We start from the raw sequence: 21,844 nt of genomic DNA on the forward strand, positions 1-21,844 counted from the left end.
TCTTAAATGTATTTTGCCCGCTTGTATCTCGTTTAACGTCAGCTCTTGCTAAGCAACAGTGTTGGCGTTCAGCTGGCGTATCCGTCTTCAGTTATATATTTCCAAGCAGGTCTTTTGTTAAATATATGAGCTTTTTTTTATTAAACTAATGATCTCATGATCTCATAATCATTGCAACTGATGAAGGACCGCTGTAAAATGTTTTGGCAGTATGATGAACCGAAAGTAGTGGATGGGGAGATGCTGGAACAGGCACCACATCGCCAGGACTGAGGGCATCCGGTGTCAGGAGGTGCTTCAGCAGGAGTAAGAACTTCACTGAATGATCGTTTCAAACATCATAGTAAACTGTGTGGTATTACTTAGTACATTATAAAAGCTCATTGTGAAGTAAGAGAGAACACAACCTAAAATGTTTAGGGTGAATCGTATTTCACCCCCAAATCAAAAAGAAAAATACAAGGTTACATTTTTTGCATAAAGAAAAGAAATCATGTTTTTCATTCATTCATTCATTCATTCATGTATTTATGTGTTTGTGTTTATTTATTTATTTACTCATTCATTTATTTATTTACATATTCATTTATTCATGCATTCATTTATATTATTAATCTATTTATGTATTTATTTATTTACTCATTCATTCATTTATTTATGTATTCATTCATTAATTCATACATTTATTTATTTATTTACCCATTTATTTATTTATCTGTTTATTCATTCATTCATTTATGTGTTTATGTATTTAGTTATTCATTCATACATAAATAAATGAATAAATGAGTAAACAAATAAATACATACATAAATACATGAATGAGTGAGTGAGTAAATAAATACATACATAAATTAACACATAAATTAATTAATTAATTAATTCCTTCATTCATACATACATGTATTTATGTGTTTGTGTTTATTTATTTATTTACTCATTCATTTATTTATTTACATATTCATTTATTCATGCATTCATTTATATTATTAATCTATTTATGTATTTATTTATTTACTCATTCATTCATTTATTTATGTATTCATTCATTAATTCATACATTTATTTATTTATTTACCCATTTATTTATTTATCTGTTTATTCATTCATTCATTTATGTGTTTATGTATTTAGTTATTCATTCATACATAAATAAATGAATAAATGAGTAAACAAATAAATACATACATAAATACATGAATGAGTGAGTGAGTAAATAAATACATACATAAATTAACACATAAATTAATTAATTAATTAATTCCTTCATTCATACATACATGTATTTATGTGTTTGTGTTTATTTATTTATTTACTCATTCATTTATTTATTTACATATTCATTTATTCATGCATTCATTTATATTATTAATCTATTTATGTATTTATTTATTCATTCATTCATTCATTCATTCATGTCAATTTATGTATGTATTTATTTACTCACTCATTAATTCATTTATGTGTTTATTTATTTGTTTACTCATTCACTCATTCACTCATTCATTCATTTATGTATTTATTTATGTATGTATTTATTTACTTACTCATTTATTCATTTATTTGTGTGTTTATTTATTCATTAATTAATTTATGTTTATGTATTTATTCATGTATTCATTCATGTATTTATGTATGTTTTTTATTTATTTACTCATTCATTTATTTCTTTAAGTATTTATTTATTCATTCATTCATGTTTATTTATTTACTCATTTTTTACTAATTCATTCATGTATTTATTTATTTATTTATTTGCTCATTTATTCATTCAGTCATTCTTTATTTAATTCATTCATGTATTTATTTACTCATTCATGAATTTATTTATTTATTTATTTATTTAGTTAGTTATTTATTCATAATTTTACTTATTTGTTTATTTATTTATTTAGCATTGTGTCATTATTTTCATTGAAAGTTAAGCTCATTTTCCCCTTTAAATTTTCATTATCGTAATGTATCTGGATGTTTTATTGTTGATTTTGTCAAATAATTCTCATTCTGAATGATGATTCTCATTTGATTTTCAATACTGTAATAAAAACCCTCCTGTCTGGGCACATTAATTTTTATTATTATTATAATTATTATTAAAATCAACATACTGTGAAGGCATTACAACTAATACTTCCATGATGTGTACTGTAAATACTTTACATTTTATTTATTTTATATTTTGCATTACAGATTGAGATTTATTTGCCCTTTATTGCCATGAAAATTATGTTCAAAACAATGGTATATACAAAAAAAGACCAATTTCAATTACATTTCATATACTTTTTTTATTTATTTTGGGGTGAAATATATCTCAGATATGTTCTTGACAGGCTTTGTGAGATTCACCCAATAATAGATCTGTTTTTGTGTTACCGTGTCACCTCTTTAAGTTATTATACCAAACTAGGAGTGCATTTATCAGGAAAAGAAACTTTTGCAAGGATACAGTCACAGCACTCGTCTGAAGTTTCTGGCATTTTATGGCTTATGTCTTTCTGCAGACATCCTGAAGATTTGCCACCTGGGGTATTTCAGCTCTCTAACAAAACTTCAGCTGGATAATAATGTTATAGAGAGGATTGAAGGGTTAGAAAACCTCACAAATCTGGTCTGCCTGGGTGAGTTCAGATTGTCAATGTCAAAACAGTCATTTAATTCTTATTAGGACTGATCCAGAGCATCCAAACACTAAACCAGGATTCTATTCCTCAGATCTGTCATTCAATAAGAATGAATTTATTGAAGGACTGGACACTTTTGTGAAACTTCAGGACGTAAGTTTGTTCAACAGCTGCATTTCTGTCATTGAAAACCTTGATGCACTGCAAAACCTGCACATCCTCTCTACTGGAAACAATGCCATTGCTCAACTTGAGAATGTAAGATGATGAGATTTGTATTTTTCTTTTTCATTAAGGTGAGAAATTAGAAGTATGAAAACCTAAAAAGCATAAAAATGTGTTTGCTTTCAGTGTACAGCGCTATCCATTAACTTTCCCATAAATATTCACCAGTGTCAATTAAAATGGCCAATCCTGCAGTTGGTATACCTCAGAAAGTAAGAATTTATGCACCCCCAACCTTGTGGGAAACCCCATCTGTGATGATGAGATGTACAAGATCTTCATGTCAGCATATCTTCCAGACTTGGTGTATCTTGACTACAGGCTGCTGGATCAACAAACGGTAAGTGAGATATTGCTAAGCCATTTCTGGTGTAATATATTTGGTTTGGTTCTTCCTTTTGACCAAATGCGTATGTTCTACTAAAGTGTTCACTTATTGTGTAATTTATTGTATAAAATCAGATAGTCTATCTTATAATAGAGCAGATCAGTGAAACTATAGATAACTGGATACTAGAGATGCACCGATGTATCGGCCAAACATCAAAATCAATATCTTTCGTTTGGAATTACTTTGATTCGGGTGACAATAGCAGCAGAGTTGCAGTTGGAAAGTTTTGCACTGCTAGAATTTCAAAAAGTGTTTAATATTAATGTACACTTTTCAGTGCAGAGGCCTCAAAATAAAACATGTAGAAATGTTATTGCATGTGGCAAACAAATGATGCTAGAGCTTTTGTTAGAACGAACAGCACTGAATTTTTAATGGATAGATGAAGTCAAGTTCAGCATTGCTTGCTTCTGTCACAAGATGTGTTCGTGGAGTTCTTGAATGGCCCTCAACTCTTTAACGGCATGTTTACTAATGATCCGGATGCATCTAAATTGACTCACCTCCCTGGAATGGCTGCACTGCTGGAGTCATATCCTTGGTATTGGAATTCCAAATAACACAGAAATAAGGGAAAGAAGGCGGATCATATAACATGCATGAATAAAATGGAAAGCAATTCTGGCGGTGCAGCTATTAATCCGTTTACCTTGACAATGCTTGTACATATAAGAGCAAAATGGAAGCTCTCTGTTATCTGATGCAGGTTTGTCTCAGCACTCTTGGGGAATGGCTGAGGTCGAATTCTTTTTTTACCTGTCCTCATGAGGCAGTGGCTGATAGTCGGCAGAAAGCAACACAAATAGCAGCTGACCTTGAAAACTCCAGGAGACAGGTTAGTTTCTTCTCCCTAACAGAGAATAATACAGCCGGTACACCCAAATGTTTTTGTTTTTTTGACAAATATCCTGTTTCACTCGGAAATAAATATGTCAGATTACAGAAGTGAAATGGTAGAATTTTCCTGAATATTTGGTTACACCCTTGGATCATATTAACATATGCTTAATAGAACAGTATTTATATTGTTTTATCATTGATTTTTTGTATTTATATATTTTGGTAACACTTTAAAATAAGGTTGTATTTGTTAAAATAAGGAAACTACATTAGTTAACATGAATTAATAATGAACAATACTTTTACAGCACTTGCTTATTACAACATAATATATTATTATTATTTGTATTATTATAACTAATACATTTTTTTAATTAAAGTTGTATGTTTATGAACTAACATGAAATAACAATGAACAATTATATTTTCATAAATTTACACCATTCCACTTTATATTAGATGTCTTTAACAACTATGTACTAACATTAAAATACATTCAATACACCACACCTGGAGTCACGAGTTCAGATCCAGGGAGTGCTGAGTGACTCCAGTCAGGTCTCCTAAGCAACCAAATTGGCCCGGTTGCTAGGGAGGGTAGAGTCACATGGGGTAACCTGCTCGTGGTCGCTATAATATGGTTCGTTCTCAGTGGGGCGCGTGGTGAGTTGTGTGTGGATGCCGCGGAGAATAGCGTGAAGCCTCCACACGCGCTATGTCTCCGTGGCAACGCGCTCAACAAGCCACATGATAAGATGCATGGATTGACGGTCTCAGACGCGGAGGCAACTGAGATTCGTCCTCCGACACCCGGATTGAGGCGAGTCACTACGCCACCATGAGGACTTAGAGCGCATTGGGAATCGGGCATTCCAAATTGGGGAGAAAATAATAATAATAATTTAAAAAAAAATTTTTTTTTTTTAAATACATCCAATACAATGTATTTTTTTGTGCAACTACATGTTGTTCTGCACAGTTTTCACAAGATTCACATTTGCTGCTACTGAGGTTGAGGTACGGGATATTTAGAAGTAGGGTTAGGGGTAATGTTAACAGTGTAATTACAGATGTAATTAAATGCAGGTACTTTAAATGTAAGTGCAGTGCAACAACATGTATGTACATAATAAGATCATTGAATCCAATGTTTAAATACATAGTAGTTAAATAAACCTAATATAAAGTGGGTCCATTTACATTAACCAAGATTAGTAAATGCTGTAAAATATTGTTCATTGTTAGGTCATGATACCTAATGCATTATGTAATGTTAACAAATAGAACATTCTGGTAAAGTGTTACTACTTTTTTAGTGAAATGGTTTGCTTGTGCTATCTTTCTTTAAAATGAATGCCACTTTGTTTGAAATTTTGTCATCTAATGTGTGACTTAATTTTACAGGAGTACAGTAAAATGTGTTGTGAATTGCATTTAACATTGATTTTTACATGGTCGCTTCTACTCTTGAATATTTGGTTACTTGTCAGTGTTAGTAGATTTGATCCAAAGATGTAGCCAAATATATGATCCTATATAAAGTATATACAGTAAATATTTGAATATACTGTATTATGCAGTAATAATACACATTCTCAAGATATTTTTACAAATGTGTCATATTTTTTTTCTTTTAAGGACATCATCACAGACATTGAGAGGAACATCTCGGACATGGTTGGAGGGTTCATTGAATATGTGCAAGGGATATATCCTTTCAGTCAAAAAATAAGCTAGAGGAGGAAATGCCGTATGATGTGGCAATGGTCAGTTGAAAACCGGCATGATTATTTAATGTAAAGCCTAGTAGAACGTAGAGCCTAGTTAAAAATAAAATAAAATAAAAATAATAGAATGAAATAAGACATTTGTACAGGAATTTCATGATTTGGAACCAAACTAAAATATATTCCTGACTTGACTACTATGGTGCACCTGTAGTATATCAAAAACTATTGAATTTAATTCAAAGAAAATCGTTTATTATTTTAAAACTTCTATAGTTCCCCCTGACTTAGCCGGACATTATTAAAATACATTACAATACAAATAGGAGTTCTTACACAATACCCAATAAGATTTTAAATGATTTTAAATCAGGATAAAAGTGTGCAATTAAAATCTTCATTGTGTTTACTATTCAGAAATGTTTTACAAAGGATGTTAAAACTGTGGTAACTGTTTGGAGTCTATAGACATTAGTATCAGTATTGATTGCTCCTTTGACCTCATTCCCTTTGCTGCCCTGTGGCTCATTGTAGACAAGGACACAGTGACCAACGCAGTCAGTGCTCAACAGGGAGGATGATGCCACCTGGATGAGCGGGCTGCTGAAATCGGTATAAAATATAATATAATATAATATAATATAATATAATATAATATAATATAATATAATATAACAGGAATGGCAAGCACAGCTCAGAGATAAAAAATAAACTGTGAAATGCTGCCATCTACAGAGAAGATAGTGGTGTTGCAGAAATTTCCATTTGTGGGCAGTAAGAGAGAGAGTGAGACATACATAAAAGGACATTTCAAATGGAGTGTGTTGGCAGCTATAAATGTATGTATAAATTAATATTAAAATTATATATCTAGCATTATTATATCAATTACCACAGCGAAAGACAACCCTGTGGCCAAACTGGGTAATAAAGTACAAACTGTAATAAATAAACCAAAATAATAAATTCAATACAAACCAAAGTGTAATTTATTTTTTAAATGCATCATAATAAGATCGTTGAAAATCTTTAACTGATTAATTTATCGTTTCGAAACGTTTAGCTGTCACACATATAACGTAGACGGCACCTCCAAATAGAACTACAAATCCCATCATGTCTGTTCTCAAGCGACCAATGAGCGTTCAATATTATAGTCTCTTGAAGTCCGCCATCCAATCAGAGAATAGGATGCTGGATCACATGACGCGGGGTTTGAGCCTTCATTCTACGCCGAGGGACGTAGCCGCGCGTCCTGCGGGAGAAACTGAAACTCACGCACCGCGCTGTCACTGTCGTGTTTTGTGCTCTTCCTGTGAACTTGATACGCGACGTGAGGCTGGTTGTGCTCGGGGATTGCCCCGCAGAAGCGATCAAACATGCCGGTCCGTATCGACAGCTGTCAGGGCTCGTCGCTGGCCTGTTTGGCCTCGGCCTCTCTCGTTCCTCCCCCGCCGATCAATACCCATCAGCCCGGCGTCAACACCTCTCTGCTTTACAGCGGCTCCCAGTTTCGCGGCCACCAGAAGAGCAAAGGAAACTCGTATGATGTCGAGGTGGTTCTGCAGGTAAACACTTTGGTCACTCGGGCTGTGTTGCAAAACCTAGTGAGCTGTCTACCTAGTAGGGAGCGTTTATGGGCTTCAACGCGCATGCGATTTCAAAACACGCTGCTCTTGTGATGCCCAAACATGTTGTTTAGGTAGACGTCTTACTAGGTTTTGAGACTTATGGCACCTAAAATTATGTCTAGACGTGCAGCTCACTAGTTTTAAGGCTATAAAGCCTAACAGTGATGACTAGGTCGGTTGATCACTAGGTTTTGAAACTATGGCACCTAAAAATGCAGTCTAGGTAGGCAGCTCACTGGGTTTTGATGCCCAAAACAGCTGTCTAAATAGGCGGCTTACTAGTTTTATAGGCTACGAAGCCCAAAACATTCTGTCTAGGTAGTTAGCTCACTAGTTTTGACGACTAGAAAGTCAAATAATTTTGTTTATGTTGATAGATCTCTAGGTTTTGAGACTATGACACCTAAAAATGCATTCTAGGTAGGCAGCTCACTGGGTTTTGAAACTCTGATGCCCAAAACTGTTGTCTAGTTAGGTATCTCAGTAAGCCTGATGATGTTGTTATAGTGATGTATTGATGCTTTGGTAGGTAGATCACTAGAATTTGTAACCATTATGCCAGAAATTGCTGTCTATATAGGCACCTTACTAGTTATATAGGCTACAAAGCCTGAAAATATTCTGTCTAGGTTGGCTGTTTGCTAGATTTTGAGAATATGAAGCCGAAGAATGGTGTTTAGGTAGGTAGAGCACTAGGTTTTGAGACTGTAACGTCTAAAATGACTGTATGACTTTCTTTCTTCTGCAGAACACAAATGAAGATTTTTAGGAGAATATTTCAGCTCTGTAGGTCCATACAATGCAAGTGAATGGTGGCCAGAACTTTGAAGCTCAAAAAAGCAAATAAAGGCAGCATAAAATTAATCCATAAAGGCTTTCCCTATACATTTTCAATGAGATAGAGTCGGCAGGCGCCCAAACATAGGCGGCAGTCGAAGTGGTGCCGCTTTCCAAGCTTGTTCACTAGAATCCTGCCGCTTTGTTGTGCACGACTGCTTGCGGTGGGATGCATACAAATGGGCCATGGACCGTATACTTACATTTTCTCTCCTGCAACATGTGTCTGAAATATCAACTTTAGATAAATAGAAAATACAATCACTTACATGAAAACTACTACAATATTTACAGACTCGCCTCACGAACGCAGTTACTGAGCTGAAGCAGTGAGTGGCATTATTGCACTTCTATTGGCGCTTTTCGCATCGCTTCTCGTGTGAATTGAAAATGGCTGTACAAACGAGAAACGGGAAGATCGCAAGCAAAGCCTGCCGCCCACCGCGTCCCGTGTAAATCTCCCTTAAGACTCCAGTGGTTTAATCCATGTCTTCATAAGCGATATGATAGGTGTGGGTGAGAAACAGATCGATATTTAAGTCGTTTTTTTACTATCAATTCTCTTCCCTGCCAAGTAGGGGGCGATATGCACAAAGATTGCAAATCACCAGAAATGAAAGAATAATGTGAAAGTGGAGATTTAGAGTAAAAAAAGACTTAAATGTTGATCTGTTTCTCACCCACACCTATCATATCACTTTTAAAGACATGGATTAAACCACTGGAGTCTTATGGATTGCTTTTATGCTGCCTTTATGTGCTTTGTGAAGCTTCAAAGTTCTGGTCACGATTTACTTGCATTGTATGGACCTACAGAGCTGAAATATTCTTCTAAAAATCCTTATTTGTGTTCAGCAGAAGAGAGAAAGTCATACACATCTTGGATGGCATGAGGGTGAGTAAATGATGAGAGAATTTTCATTTTTGGTTGAATATATTTGGGTGAACCTTTAACTCATTTTTGAGTCTATGAAGTCAAAAAGTTTTTGTCTAGGTAGGCAGTGTCTTCACCGATAGTGCATGTCAGTGAATCTGAGCCATGAGATTCTGTAGATGTCTTTCCATAATCAATATAGATTAAGTACTAAATATTAATTAAACTATAGTGCGACCTGAGGGTCGCGTCTTTATGTCTGAGCCCAGAATAATACCTTGGGTGGTTTTAACAGGTTTGTCATTGGATGTTTTTGCTTTGGCCCACATTTGCTGTTCTCTCCCAGTATTCTTAAGTTCAGCCAAATGCATTTGAGTGATTTAATTAAAAAGTTGCTTGTTTTTGACCCACAGCACGTGACTATGGAGGACTCGTACCTGTGTGGATACCTGAAGATCAAAGGTCTGACGGAGGTGAGACAGTCAGTGACCTCACAAGCTTCTGGGACAAATGACCTTATTTTTAATGATGTAATCAGACTGTGTGACCTGTTTACAGCTTTTTCAATTAGAGGAACCTTCATTTTAACCAAACAGCCATTGTAGCGGATTACATGTAGATTCAAAATATTTAATGTCAGAAGTAAAATACTTAAAAAATCTACAGTAGTTAATAATCAAGGCATGTTTTTCTCCAAATGAAGACAAGGAAGCACCAGTATAACAATACATGGTAATAAGCAGCAATGTTTACCTACATATAGTTTTACATAAACATTTTATTACATGAAAAATTGCATGTGGAGACTTTCATGAATGTTTTTGCGTGATTGATTCAGAGTTTTGAATCGATTCTTTTAAATTGACAGTTTGAAGTGATTCTGATTTCCATAGGAATATCCCACTCTGACTACATTCTTTGCCGGGGAGATCATAAGCAAGAAACGGCCCTTTTTAACCAGGAAGTGGGATGCGGATGAGGATGTCGACCGTAAACACTGGGTAACAATTCTACACTCATTTAATAACGAGTCGTTAAATGAGTGTGTATAGTGCTGTTGTATGAATCACGATTGTCACGACTCAAAAGTGGGTCTGCGTGGTTCACAGTTATGACTGATTGGCTAAATATGTCTTTCTGACATCTCAGGGGAAATTTCAGGCATTTTATCAGTATGCCAAAAGTTTTAACTCGGATGACTTCGACTATGAAGAACTAAAGAACAGTGACTATGTTTTCATGCGGTGGAAGGTACTGTCTACCAGTTTCACAACCTCTCTGGCCATATACAAATCTAGTGAAATAAATCTAAATAATCAAATAAATGTGCTGTACGAATGTTGCAAAACTCTGTTTCTTTCAGGAGCAGTTTTTAGTTCCAGATCATACAATCAAAGACATCAGCGGTGCTTCCTTCGCTGGCTTCTACTACATCTGCTTTCAGAAGTCTACAGCCACCATTGAGGGCTACTACTACCACAGGAGTTCTGAATGGTATGTCTGTGCTCTCCAAATGGCTACATAGACACTGATTAACTGCAATCTTGGGCCAAAAAAACTACACTTTTGCACTGAGGGCCCTTTTTTGCCCTAATATTTGCATTGAATTTGCATCCATAAATGTCTTAAGTATCAAGATATTTTTGTATTTGTTCTGAAATAACATAAAAGGGTGGTATTGTTTTAATCGGAGTAACCAGTATTTGACCTCGTATTTTTACTAGAACATTTTAAAACATGTAGTCAGTGGTGGGGAAGCTACTTTGAAATCTCAAGCTCTCATAACGTAAAGTAGTTAAACTACAATTTAGCGACACTACAAAATGTCGTTACATGCTAACAAAAAGTAGCTAACTACATTGAAGCTATTTAAAGAAGAAAATATTTTTAGAAGTATAACAGTTGGATGTGATTGCAGAAAATAATTACCTGATAATTATAAATTTTAATTAGAGTGACATTCCCTTGTATATAAAAATGAACCATGGTTTTACTACAATAAACATACAGTAGTTTAATCATGAGATCTGTAGTGCAACCATAGTAACCATAAAATGAACCATGTTTACTACAGTCAGGGTTACTACTATATTACTGTAGTAAACCCATGGTTACTTTAGCAGGGTTCCCATGCATCCTGGAAAACCTGGAGTTTTGCAGTGCAGTTTTCCAGTCATGAAAAAGTCATGAAAAATTAGAAAAATACCTAAATGTCCTGGAAAATAATTGTTTGTCCTGGAGAATGTTTCAGTTTAATAAAACGGTTTGACTGTGTTGCTAGCAAGGTTTTCGTTACATGTACAAAAATATGGTAACGATCGGGACTTGGAATAGGAGTCAAATACACATTCGTATAGTTTTGCCACTGTCGGCGGCTGCGCATTGTGTAACAAGGTCAACGGTTAAGGATGCTTACACTCTCATGATTGATTACAGCAGCAGCCAATCATATGCTTGGCAATCACGGTCCAACCGAGGCAGGTCGCTTGATTGGTTACAGCTACGGCCAATCGTGTGCTTGACAGTCGCGGTCCAATCGAGGCAGATCGCTTGATTGGTTACAGCTACGGCCAATCGTGTGCTTGGCAGTCATGGTCCAACTTAGGCAGATCGCTTGATTGGTTACAGCTGCGGCCAATTGTGTGCTTGGCAGACGCGGTCCAACCGAGGCAGATCGCTTGATTGGTTACAGCTACGGCCAATCGTGTGCTTGGCAGTCGCGGTCCAACCGAGGCAGATCGCTTGATTGGTTACAGCTATGGCCAATCGTGTGCTTGGCTACAGCAGCGCGTGCACAGTGAGAAGCGGCACTCGTGACACTTCTCATTCATAAAGAAACTGAAAGATCTGGTACATGTACCAACCAACTGAATGAGAGGGGCATGTTGTTCGTTTACTTCAGCATCGGCGTGTAAGTCTACATTGTTCATCACAGAGAGAAAAGGGTGGAAGAGCTATTAATGTGTTAAAGTGACTGATGTTTATACACGTTAAGAGGCTTTCACATGACTCACGTCAGCACTGCCGAATGCATTGAAGTCTATGAAGTGAAGTGTCAGTGCAACCTTGGCTCTAACTTCACACCAAAGTGTTTCTCAGACATGTTTTTGCCTCACAAATAATGTCTTTGAGAGTACAAAGCTACAATAAATATTTTAAAACTGTTCAAATTTATTTTAATTCATTATTACCTTATTGTTTCCGAGTATCCAGAGACTCCAGTTATTGAACTACAGTAATTACTTTAACCAAAAAACAAACAAAAAAACGCTAAGACCTAAACAAACAAGTCGAGTCCGCTTTATTTTGTGCAATCAAAGCAATTACCTTTTTTTTTTCTCTTCCAAATAAATGTTTTCAATTTATTGTGCACACCTCCCGCTTTCTTGCGTGGCAAGCTCTTTAATTCTCCCCTCTGAGACGCATTCTGCAACACTTGTCATGTGGAGGGCAAAGCGCTGCTTGACGCTGGCGTTGAACGGAGTGTTGACGCCTTGACTCAACTCATGTGAAATGCACTTTACAATGACGAAAGGACATTATTGAAGCTCAAAATTATTATTATTAGGCTATTAATGTTGTCTTTTCTGATAAAACTCATGCTCAGCAGTTTAAATGTTTTAGGAAAACGATACAGTACATACTGTATGCTTTGTTCTTATAATGCTTAAATACTATAAAGTCTCTTGACAGATTTCAGTGGTGAACATCTCAAAATGATTTGATATACATGAATCATTAAAATAGCATAAGTTGGTGCTTTTAGCTTATTCTTTAAAAAAATAACCTTAGAAAACATGTCCATGGACCAGTGATTGTCTCACCATTTTTGCCCATCATGAGTTTGCATCTCTGTGAGATATAAACTTTACACAACGATGACAGTTGGACCACTGATTTAAAAAAAAAAAAAAAAAAAAAAGAATTCACAATGGGTTGGTAGTGTGGTGATTTGGCCTTAATACTTCATGATGTTAATTCATTTTCAATAATTCAACAATCAGAGTAAGCTTATACCACGGTTACCACATGTAGTATGTGGTAAACATGGAATCTAGTCATATAAATGACATTTGCAATAAAATGCAGAATATGATACATTTGGACAAAAATGAATGTTTGAATGTACAATTAATCAAATTAAAATTGTGATATGTCCTAGTGTGATAATTCAACTAAAAAAGTATTTGATTTAATTGAATAAATAAATAATCTGCAAGTGATGCGTGCTTCAAAGTGAATGTGTAGAGACGGCCGCTCATACACTGAAAACACCTCATCATGATCATCACACCCGCTTTTTTGTGTGAAATGACAGAGATCACTCTGAAGTGCGCAGCACATACAGACTATGTATTTATTTGAATCCCAGCTTTACGGGGATTAGTAATCGCACTGTTTGATTATTCCCTCGGCTCAGTTGCTGCGTTTGCAAGATAATGGGACAAATGTAGCATTTTGTGACGATACAGCGATACTCGCTAAAAAATGTACCTTGTTATTGGGAAAAGCTGCATTATTGTGAAAATAGCTGAGTTACTGTCACGCTACTGAAAAATGTAGTTAAGTTTGTTGTGTCGCCACTTTTAGTAAACTACTCCCCAAACACTGATATAATAAGTCACGTGAACATTTTTCAGTGAAATCAGTGAATCACTGAGACTGACATCTCGAAAGTTACAAGGATTGGGCACGAAACTAGTCTAGCCTACAACCACAGCCTTTAGGCCAAACTTAATGGCAAAAAATATTTTTGATATTGCTGATATCACCAACAAAATAATATGAAATATATAATAATTATTATTATTATTATAAAAATAATAATAATAATTATTTTTAATAACAACAATAAATATCAGTCTGTTTTCGGGCTAGTTCACATAAGATCAATATGCTTCTCTGGTTCCGATCTCGATGCATGTTATAAGCGAACTGAACTCTCGAGCATCTACATCTGATATGGATTCCGTGTGGAGCGCTCGCATATTGCGAGCCACACTGAGAGCTGAAAATAGTATGTGTGCATGACACAACAAGAGCACAGCTGATTTACTGAAGCGTACTTCGCATGCAGACAATATATTTACCGTATTTTCTATTTTTTTCAAGGGCCTGTGACTTATAGTCCGAAGCGACTAATATACATAATTTATTCACAACTGATGTCAGCCGGTTAAATGCACCAAAACACATATGCTTAAACTTAAACAGATGAAAACATCAGTCATAAGTCGGTAATAGCGTTTTAAAGTTCCCTATACAGAGTATTTAGACCGCTGTCAAACGCAACTCCTCACATGCCCATAAAATGACATTTCATCACATTCGTAGTAAAAACATTCAGTCAGTGAACCGGATAGTTGGTGCATAGCAAACAGGGCTTCAAATATCAGAAATATTCACAGATAGACAGATGCTAATGTTAATGAATAGAATACAACAGGCATATTGTTTTACTCACAGACTAAAAGTGTTTGTTTTTTTTTTCTCTCAACAACATGATTTTGACCAGGTGCGATTTATATTCTGTTGTGACTTTATTTCCGGAAAATACGGTACTTATTGAAGGTGCACTCAGTAATTCTAATCCAATACACTTTTTGTCAAATTCTGCAAATATCCCCTCACAGTCTGCTAGCTGCCTGTTCTGTGTGTGGGCTGATAAACAATCTAGTATTTGTACACAGCCCTGCTTCTTTAAATTGGACAAAAACAAAGTGGATCCACACAACACTACTCCAGCCAATCAGCAACAGGGCGTGGTTCTTGCGTGTGCACAGGATGAGGGGTGGGGGCAGAGCGAGAGGGAAATTCATTTGAAGAGCGACGGCAAATCTGGCTGATGCAAACTTTCTAAACTCCAAGGAGGACAAATGGCTGAGAAACAGACCAAGAGAAAAAGGTCAGATGAATATAAACTAATAAAGAAGGATTACGATAAGTCGAGGGCTAGGAGCCGCGTCAACATCGGCGAGGCTTTTCAGTGGTGGAGGTAAAAGGTTGAAGACGGATGCAGAAGTTGCTCGTTTTCTTCTCGATAGGTGGGTAACATAAATGTTGCTATGTTTCACAAACCCATATATGCTGTTGCTGTGATGATAGATTTAGTAGCAGGAGAGTTGTGAGTGTCTGGAGCTGGTGTGCGTAAAACCGTCTCGCGTGCATGAATTTGGGGAGCGGAGCTTCCAAAGGAGCACTGAAGGGAGGGGTGTGTTTGTTTTGGCAGTTGAGGTCGAATATCAACAGTGTTTCTCAGGAATCGCTGAGTGCACCTTTAAACGCAGCCTTTTGAAATTCACTAAGCTATCGTGTGTCTTCAAATGCACAAGTCATATGGACTAATTTAATGCCATTTTTGGAGCTTGATCGTAACGACAATCACTAACACACAGTACCGGATTTCGATCAGGCTCATCGGACTGATAACCGATCCAATTAAAAACGTCAGTATCAGAGCCGATACCGACCCAGGTATCAGATCAGTGCATTACTAATATCAACCAGCCTTAGTCAGAATATAAGAACCCAGTTTTAATTTTTCCTCTTTTTGTCAAATTTTTCATACAGGTACCAGTCTTTGAACCTTACCCATGTCCCTGAACACAGCGCGCCCATCTACGAGTTCCGGTGACACTTAAGTCCTACCGTAGAGGGTGAAACTACAGAAGAGAGACATGAGAGAAAGAGAGGAACTGTGATTATTACGCCAAGGACTCGGCTGTCCTCTCCCCTCAATGAAAGAATAAAACGGAGGTAGAGACAACAAGAATTATGGATGGAGAACTCTTTCAGGAAACTGTCTACAGAAGCGAATCAGCGAGTGGAAATCTGGGACTTGTATCAGTATTAGCGTTTGATTTTCCTTTTATGTTTTTGAGTTTCCTTTTATGTTTTTGAGTTTTTAAAGCTTCTGTCCTACGATCATCTTAGAAAACCATTTTTATTCTTTACCTTTTGGGATTAAAATTACGTTGTTGTTTTTTTCTTTGCCCTGGATGCAAGAGCTAATTCTTTATGATTTTATTTGATTTTACTTTAAAAAAAAAAAAAAACACAAAAAAACAGCATGGCCAATCTTGAAAGCCAATTTAGAAATTTGCTTTAATTTATTTTTTTTTAATCATTCTGTATGAAAAGACTATGATGAAATGAAAATACAAAGACTGAACAGGACGGTGTATACAGACACAAGGGATGTCTTTGAAAGATGTGTCCAAGATTCAGCACGCATTTGAGGACGATATCTTAGAAATGATGGAAATGGAGAGTTGCTATTTGGCCCTCGGACGTTGTTTTTGCATAAACAAAGGTGTATCATCAAAAGTCACATAGATAGCAGCTGGGTCCTTTATTCTATGTGTGCTATATTTTTATTATGAAATGAATGGAGTCGGGTGTTTTGGAAAGAGGTATATATATATATATATATATATAAATATATTATCACATGGTTGTAAAGCTGCTTCAGATGAAACTTCTCTTTCCAAATTTGAAAAAAAGTTATCTGTCGGTAGTTTTACGCTCCTTGTTTTGCTATGCAACCTGAAAAATCTCAGCTTGAAAGAATCTCAAGTTTGATCTTCGGTTTGAGAATATTCACACCTCTCACTCGCTCACTTTAATATTCACTGCTCAGAGACTATTGATTGTCACTCGGCATGTCAGAATGCAAGGCTGCAGAAGCGCGGCATTGCTTTCAGTTTTGGCGATGATGTCATAGTGCATAGGATAGGTGTTTTTATGAGGGCTCAGGAAGATGTAACATTTTTAAAAGCAAACAGGCCAGATGTGGACAACAACGCTGTCATGTTACGGCCCATCGGCCTCGATCTCAAACAGTCATTTTTGACTGGTGGTTCATGTTAAGACGGCAGCTGGTCGAGTTCTGTTGCTATGGCACAGACTGCCTGCAAGAGCTGCAGTCCTCGCCTCTTAAAGTCTAACAACACACAAAATAAAACATCTGAGGCTTTAAGGAACCTCTCGTGAGGTATTGAAAGATCATTATTTTGTTTGATGACTACAAGCTACATGATACAAAAAACAAGTCAACAGAGTCAATTTAAGCTTTAGTCAAACCCTTTGCCTTAAAAGCCAGAGATTTGTCTATTATACCACTTTTATAAGCATTCAAGTCGTTTAAGCTCTGTACAGACAGGAAGATGTCTTTGAATTGGAAATGAATGTGAGTGTTCGGGTGAAGGCGTTTGAAAATGAAAGAATGCTGTACCTCATCCGCCAAAACCTCCTTTTGAAAAGTAGACTAGTGAATATTTAATAACAGGATAATCCAGCAACATCTCGGCATTATTGTTTTTTGGCGTAATCATGTTGAGATATCAGAATGACATTGTGGATTCAAGGCGAGGGTGAAAAAAAAGATGCAGAATGAACCACAAGACGGATTAGATGGGACTTTTGTGAGACCTAATTCCCATGCAAAATGAAACATCCTAACAATTGCCGTTATTCAAATTTAGTAAATTGTACTTTATTTTTTCCTGTTTGATTTCTCGTGTTGTCTTTAGCAAAAGTAAAGATGCAAGATGTTTGTGCTGGATTGCACCTAATAATTTGCTTCCCTCAAGGTCAAAATTGATGCTCATTTTAAAAGACAATGAATTCTTACTGCACAAACACTGTTACAGTGCAAAAAGAGAGGGGTGTACATAATAAAGCTATGTTTGTGGTGTACATGAATGATTCAGATCTCTCAAATTATGAGTGATCTTTTTATTGGCACAAAAGCATAATAAATAAAGACTACTGAAGGATTCTGAATGATCTGAGTGGAGTTTCACAGGGGGGTTCTGCTGTTCTGGGTGCATGACTTGTGCACTTTTGCATGGATTGAAGTTATTTTAATTGACTGAAGTGAAATAGAAGAATGATTAATTTGCATTACTATAAAATGGTTCTTCAAAATATGGCTTTATATTTAAAATTGCATTAGCATAATGATATGTATGCATGTTTGGAAATTTGAGCCTTTACAAGCAGCTTTCTGAACCACTAGATGGCATAGTGTCTCTAATTCATGGGCTGTGTTATGAATGGAATGCTGGAGTACTGTATATGCTAAATACTACCTACTATGTTTAAAAAAAATTGTAGGTAAAAGAGAATGCATTTTGCAATGGTAAACATACAGTATATTCAGAATGGAAAACTAGCATACCTAATATACTACCTACTATATTATATAATACCTATTTTTTAAAAGAATATGAAATGGAATGCATTATACAATTATAAATGTTTCTAACTGAATTATGCTACATTGTTGTCATAACTTTTGCAAAAATATTGACTTAAAAAAAAAAAAAGCAAAAATCGAGTTTAAAATGAGGCACTTACAATGGAAGTGAATGAGACCAAAAAGCATAATAATAAAACAAAATCTTGGGGAGACCTACCCACCTTTGTCAATTGGCATGTGTAACTTGTTAAAATGCATCTGAGGACGTTTACCATTTCAGAAAAAGGATTCAGCTATACTATCAAATTGTTTAAAATAAAAGAGGGGAACTTCAATGAGTAGAGACTGTTATAGGTAGTTGAATACAGTAGTAGTTTGGAATACAATTCATTTTAATAACATTAACCTTCCCAATCATAGATAAATGTAATGAAGCCCATCTGCCTACATCACAACATTTTATTAAGGGGTCAAAATTAACTCTAACTAAATCACACAAATGTTTGGGCCACTGGAAGGCGTCCGGCTGGAAAGCCGTTACTGGACAGTACACTGTCAGAGCCAGAGCTTCGGATTTAGACCAACTGACTCTGTATCCTTAGAACTTAGAAAAGGAATTAATAATCCTGTGGAGACAAGGCATGGATCTAGTACGGTCAGAGACGAATAATAAAATATCATCTGCATAAAGCAAAAGCTTATGTGCCACACCTCCCGCCACCACCCCTGGAAAATCATCCTCCTTTCTTATCGCGGCATCAAGTGTGATCTTTTCCACCAACCACATGATATTGATGAAACGCCTAATATTATCAGAAGAGCTACGGCCACAAATAAACCCCACCTGATCTATATGTATAAGAGATGTCATAACTTTACTCTATGGCAATTAGCCATTTAATGTTTGACAGTATGTTTACGTCTAGCTAGATCAGGGAAATTGGACGATAACTCTTACACTCGCTTGGATCTTTGTTCTTTTTACCTCGCCAAGTTCCTCCAAGGTTATCTCAGAATCAACAGAATTTTTTTGCTCAATCATCAGTTTAGGGAGTTCTAATGGTTCCACAAAGTTTCTAATATCTTCACTGGTAGACGAAGATGTGGAACTATAAAGATCAAGATATAACTCTTAAAAAGCATTATTAATATCAGTGGCCGAGGTAAAAAATTTCACCACCAGCAGATTTCACTGAAGGAATGATTGAAAAAGACTCTCTCTGTTTTATGTATCTAGTCAAAAGCTTCCCTGCTTTGTCACCCGACTTGCCCTGAATAGCCAAATCTACACCTTTCATGACAAAATAGTATTATATCTGTATTTCAATCGGGGTAATGCTCTGAGGCCATCAGACGACATTCGACGCTTCAGCTCTGCCTCTGCACTTTTAATATTCCCTTCCAACTCCACGAGTTCTCGTACTTTGGATTTTTTGATGAATGAGGCATACTGTATGATCTGGCCCCGGAGAACCGCCTTAAGTGCCACCCAAGCCACACCCACAGAAGATACCGAGGACCAGTTGATCTCCATATAAACTTTGATTGCAGCCTTTAACATTTGTTGAAATTCAGGATTTTGCAAAATGGGATACATTAAAGCGCTAACTATATGATTTCTTTTTCTCCGTATGTGGCAACACCTCTAAACTCACCAGGGCGTGATCTGAGACTAAGATGTTTCCAGTTGAGCTATCCACAACAGATTAAATGAGGGATATATATATATATATATATATATATATATATATATATATATATATATATATATATATATATATATATAAATCTATTCTAGAATAAATCTTATGGACTGATGAAAAAATGTATAGTCCCTACCAGATGGGTTCAAAAGTCTCTAAATATCTGTAAGACCAAGATTTTTACACTTCATGTGAAGTCACTGTTGCTCTAGGGGGCTTGCACACTTTTGCTTCACTATGATCAATGACTGAGTCCATCAATAGATTAAAGTCTCCTCCCAATATTATATTGTGAGAGGTGCCAGTGGCTTGCAACCTCTCTTCAAAAAGCCCTGATCATCAGCGATAGGTGCGTAAATATTAACCAAAATCAACCTTTGCCCCTGAATTTCTGCTAAAACAAGAATGACTCTTCCTAATTTATCTTTAATCAGTTTGAGACATTTGAATTGTAGATGTTTACTTATCAAAGTAATGACTACCCTGCTCTTACTTGAGCCAGCACTAAAGAAAACATGTCCACCCCATATCTTCTCAAATTTTTCAGCTTCCTGCGGGGAAATATGAGTTTCTTGAAGAAACACTATATCATATTTCTTACACTTATGAAAAGAAATAACCTTCCATCTTTTTATGGGGTGCCCCAACCTATTCACATTCCATGTGGAGAGAGACAATCCACTCATATTAACATTTTACATTTTGACATATTAGAAAAAATAAATTGTGTCAAAAACAAAATTATAAAGACAACATTCCAACATTAGTGCAACAATCAAACCCCGAACTTACCCCGTGTATTATTGAGCTTTAAAGTTATTTAAATCATCATTTATGCAGGATTACGAAGTATCCTTTAAATATAACTTCACTCAGCAAAGGTTAGTAAGTGATTTTATCACACTAAAACCATGTTGTTTACATCTTGTGGCTATATCTTTGAAACAGTATTTTAACGTTTACGGATTGGCCCCATTCACTTCCATTGTTAAGTGCCTCACTGTAACCCAGATTTTTTGCTTTTTTAGGACCCCACTGTAAACACGCACATATTTGTGCATTATGCATGTGTAGTGCAATATTCAGATTGTAATGCAACCTGTTCTTCATTAAAGATTATCTACCTATCGCCATCACAGTGACTGTTGTAGGATGCTGTTCAGATTCCTTAACTAATAATCACATTTCAAATGTTAACGCTCCTGGATAACATCCATTCATCACCTTTGATTGCTGAACACTTGTGCAACATATGTGCAACATTCCACACAGAAAGTTGGGTGAATAGAAAAAGCTTAAGCAAATTTACACAGGAACCACACATAAATAGTTCACAGTGGCATGTTGGCCTGGTTTTCAAATAAAAAAATACAAATAAATGTTTGATATCCATATCTCTGGGAAACTCGGTCCTGTTGTCACTGCCTGTGGTTGCACCTGCTGACCAGTGGCGTTAGTGTAGTCTTCACCTGAGCTAACCACATTCATCTGCTTCAGACTGGCTGCATGTTTCATTCAATATGACTGATATTAGTAGAAAGGCTTTGAACTGTTCTGATAATAAGCATAAATTCTGCCTTATCTCTCAGTGGTTTAGCACCCTCTTTCAAAGTCAGAAAGATGCCTGTAAAACACAGTGAACAAAATTTTTACATTTTCAGAAAATGTGAGAGGTGTTGCCCATGCAAAACTCGTCGCCACTGCCTCTATAATGTTGGTGGTCTCCATGTTATTACTATGCAGTTGCTAGGGTGTTCTGGGTGGTTGCTAGGTCATTGATAGGGTGTTCT

General features: G+C 36.0%; 1 protein-coding gene and 1 pseudogene across 1 annotated transcript; both read left to right on the top strand.

Annotated features, from left to right (window-relative positions):
- The first annotated feature begins 232 nt into the window (after window positions 1-232).
- LOC127450595 (dynein regulatory complex subunit 3-like) lies at window positions 233-5,831 on the top strand (annotated as a pseudogene).
- A 1,045-nt stretch (window positions 5,832-6,876) lies between these two features.
- Window positions 6,877-18,567, top strand: LOC127450714 (glucose-induced degradation protein 4 homolog). The gene is made up of 6 exons (XM_051715009.1): window positions 6,877-7,375; window positions 9,563-9,622; window positions 10,043-10,150; window positions 10,299-10,400; window positions 10,513-10,643; window positions 15,720-18,567. Exons 1-6 carry the CDS (start codon window positions 7,187-7,189, stop codon window positions 15,781-15,783), a joined length of 654 nt encoding a protein of 217 aa, XP_051570969.1. The 5' UTR covers window positions 6,877-7,186; the 3' UTR covers window positions 15,784-18,567.
- The last annotated feature ends 3,277 nt before the right edge of the window (window positions 18,568-21,844 follow it).

This window comes from Myxocyprinus asiaticus, chromosome 13 (genome assembly GCF_019703515.2).
Source record: "Myxocyprinus asiaticus isolate MX2 ecotype Aquarium Trade chromosome 13, UBuf_Myxa_2, whole genome shotgun sequence".
Taxonomy (NCBI): domain Eukaryota; kingdom Metazoa; phylum Chordata; class Actinopteri; order Cypriniformes; family Catostomidae; genus Myxocyprinus; species Myxocyprinus asiaticus.

Excerpts from the sequence above, each read along its gene's own strand:
- LOC127450714 (XM_051715009.1), top strand. The coding sequence starts at position 7,187 with ATGCCGGTCCGTATCGACAGCTGTCAGGGCTCGTCGCTGGCCTGTTTG. Across the intron at positions 9,623-10,042 it reads AGATCAAAGGTCTGACGGAG|GAATATCCCACTCTGACTAC; the intron begins GTGAGACAGTCA and ends TGATTTCCATAG. Across the intron at positions 10,401-10,512 it reads ATGTTTTCATGCGGTGGAAG|GAGCAGTTTTTAGTTCCAGA; the intron begins GTACTGTCTACC and ends TGTTTCTTTCAG.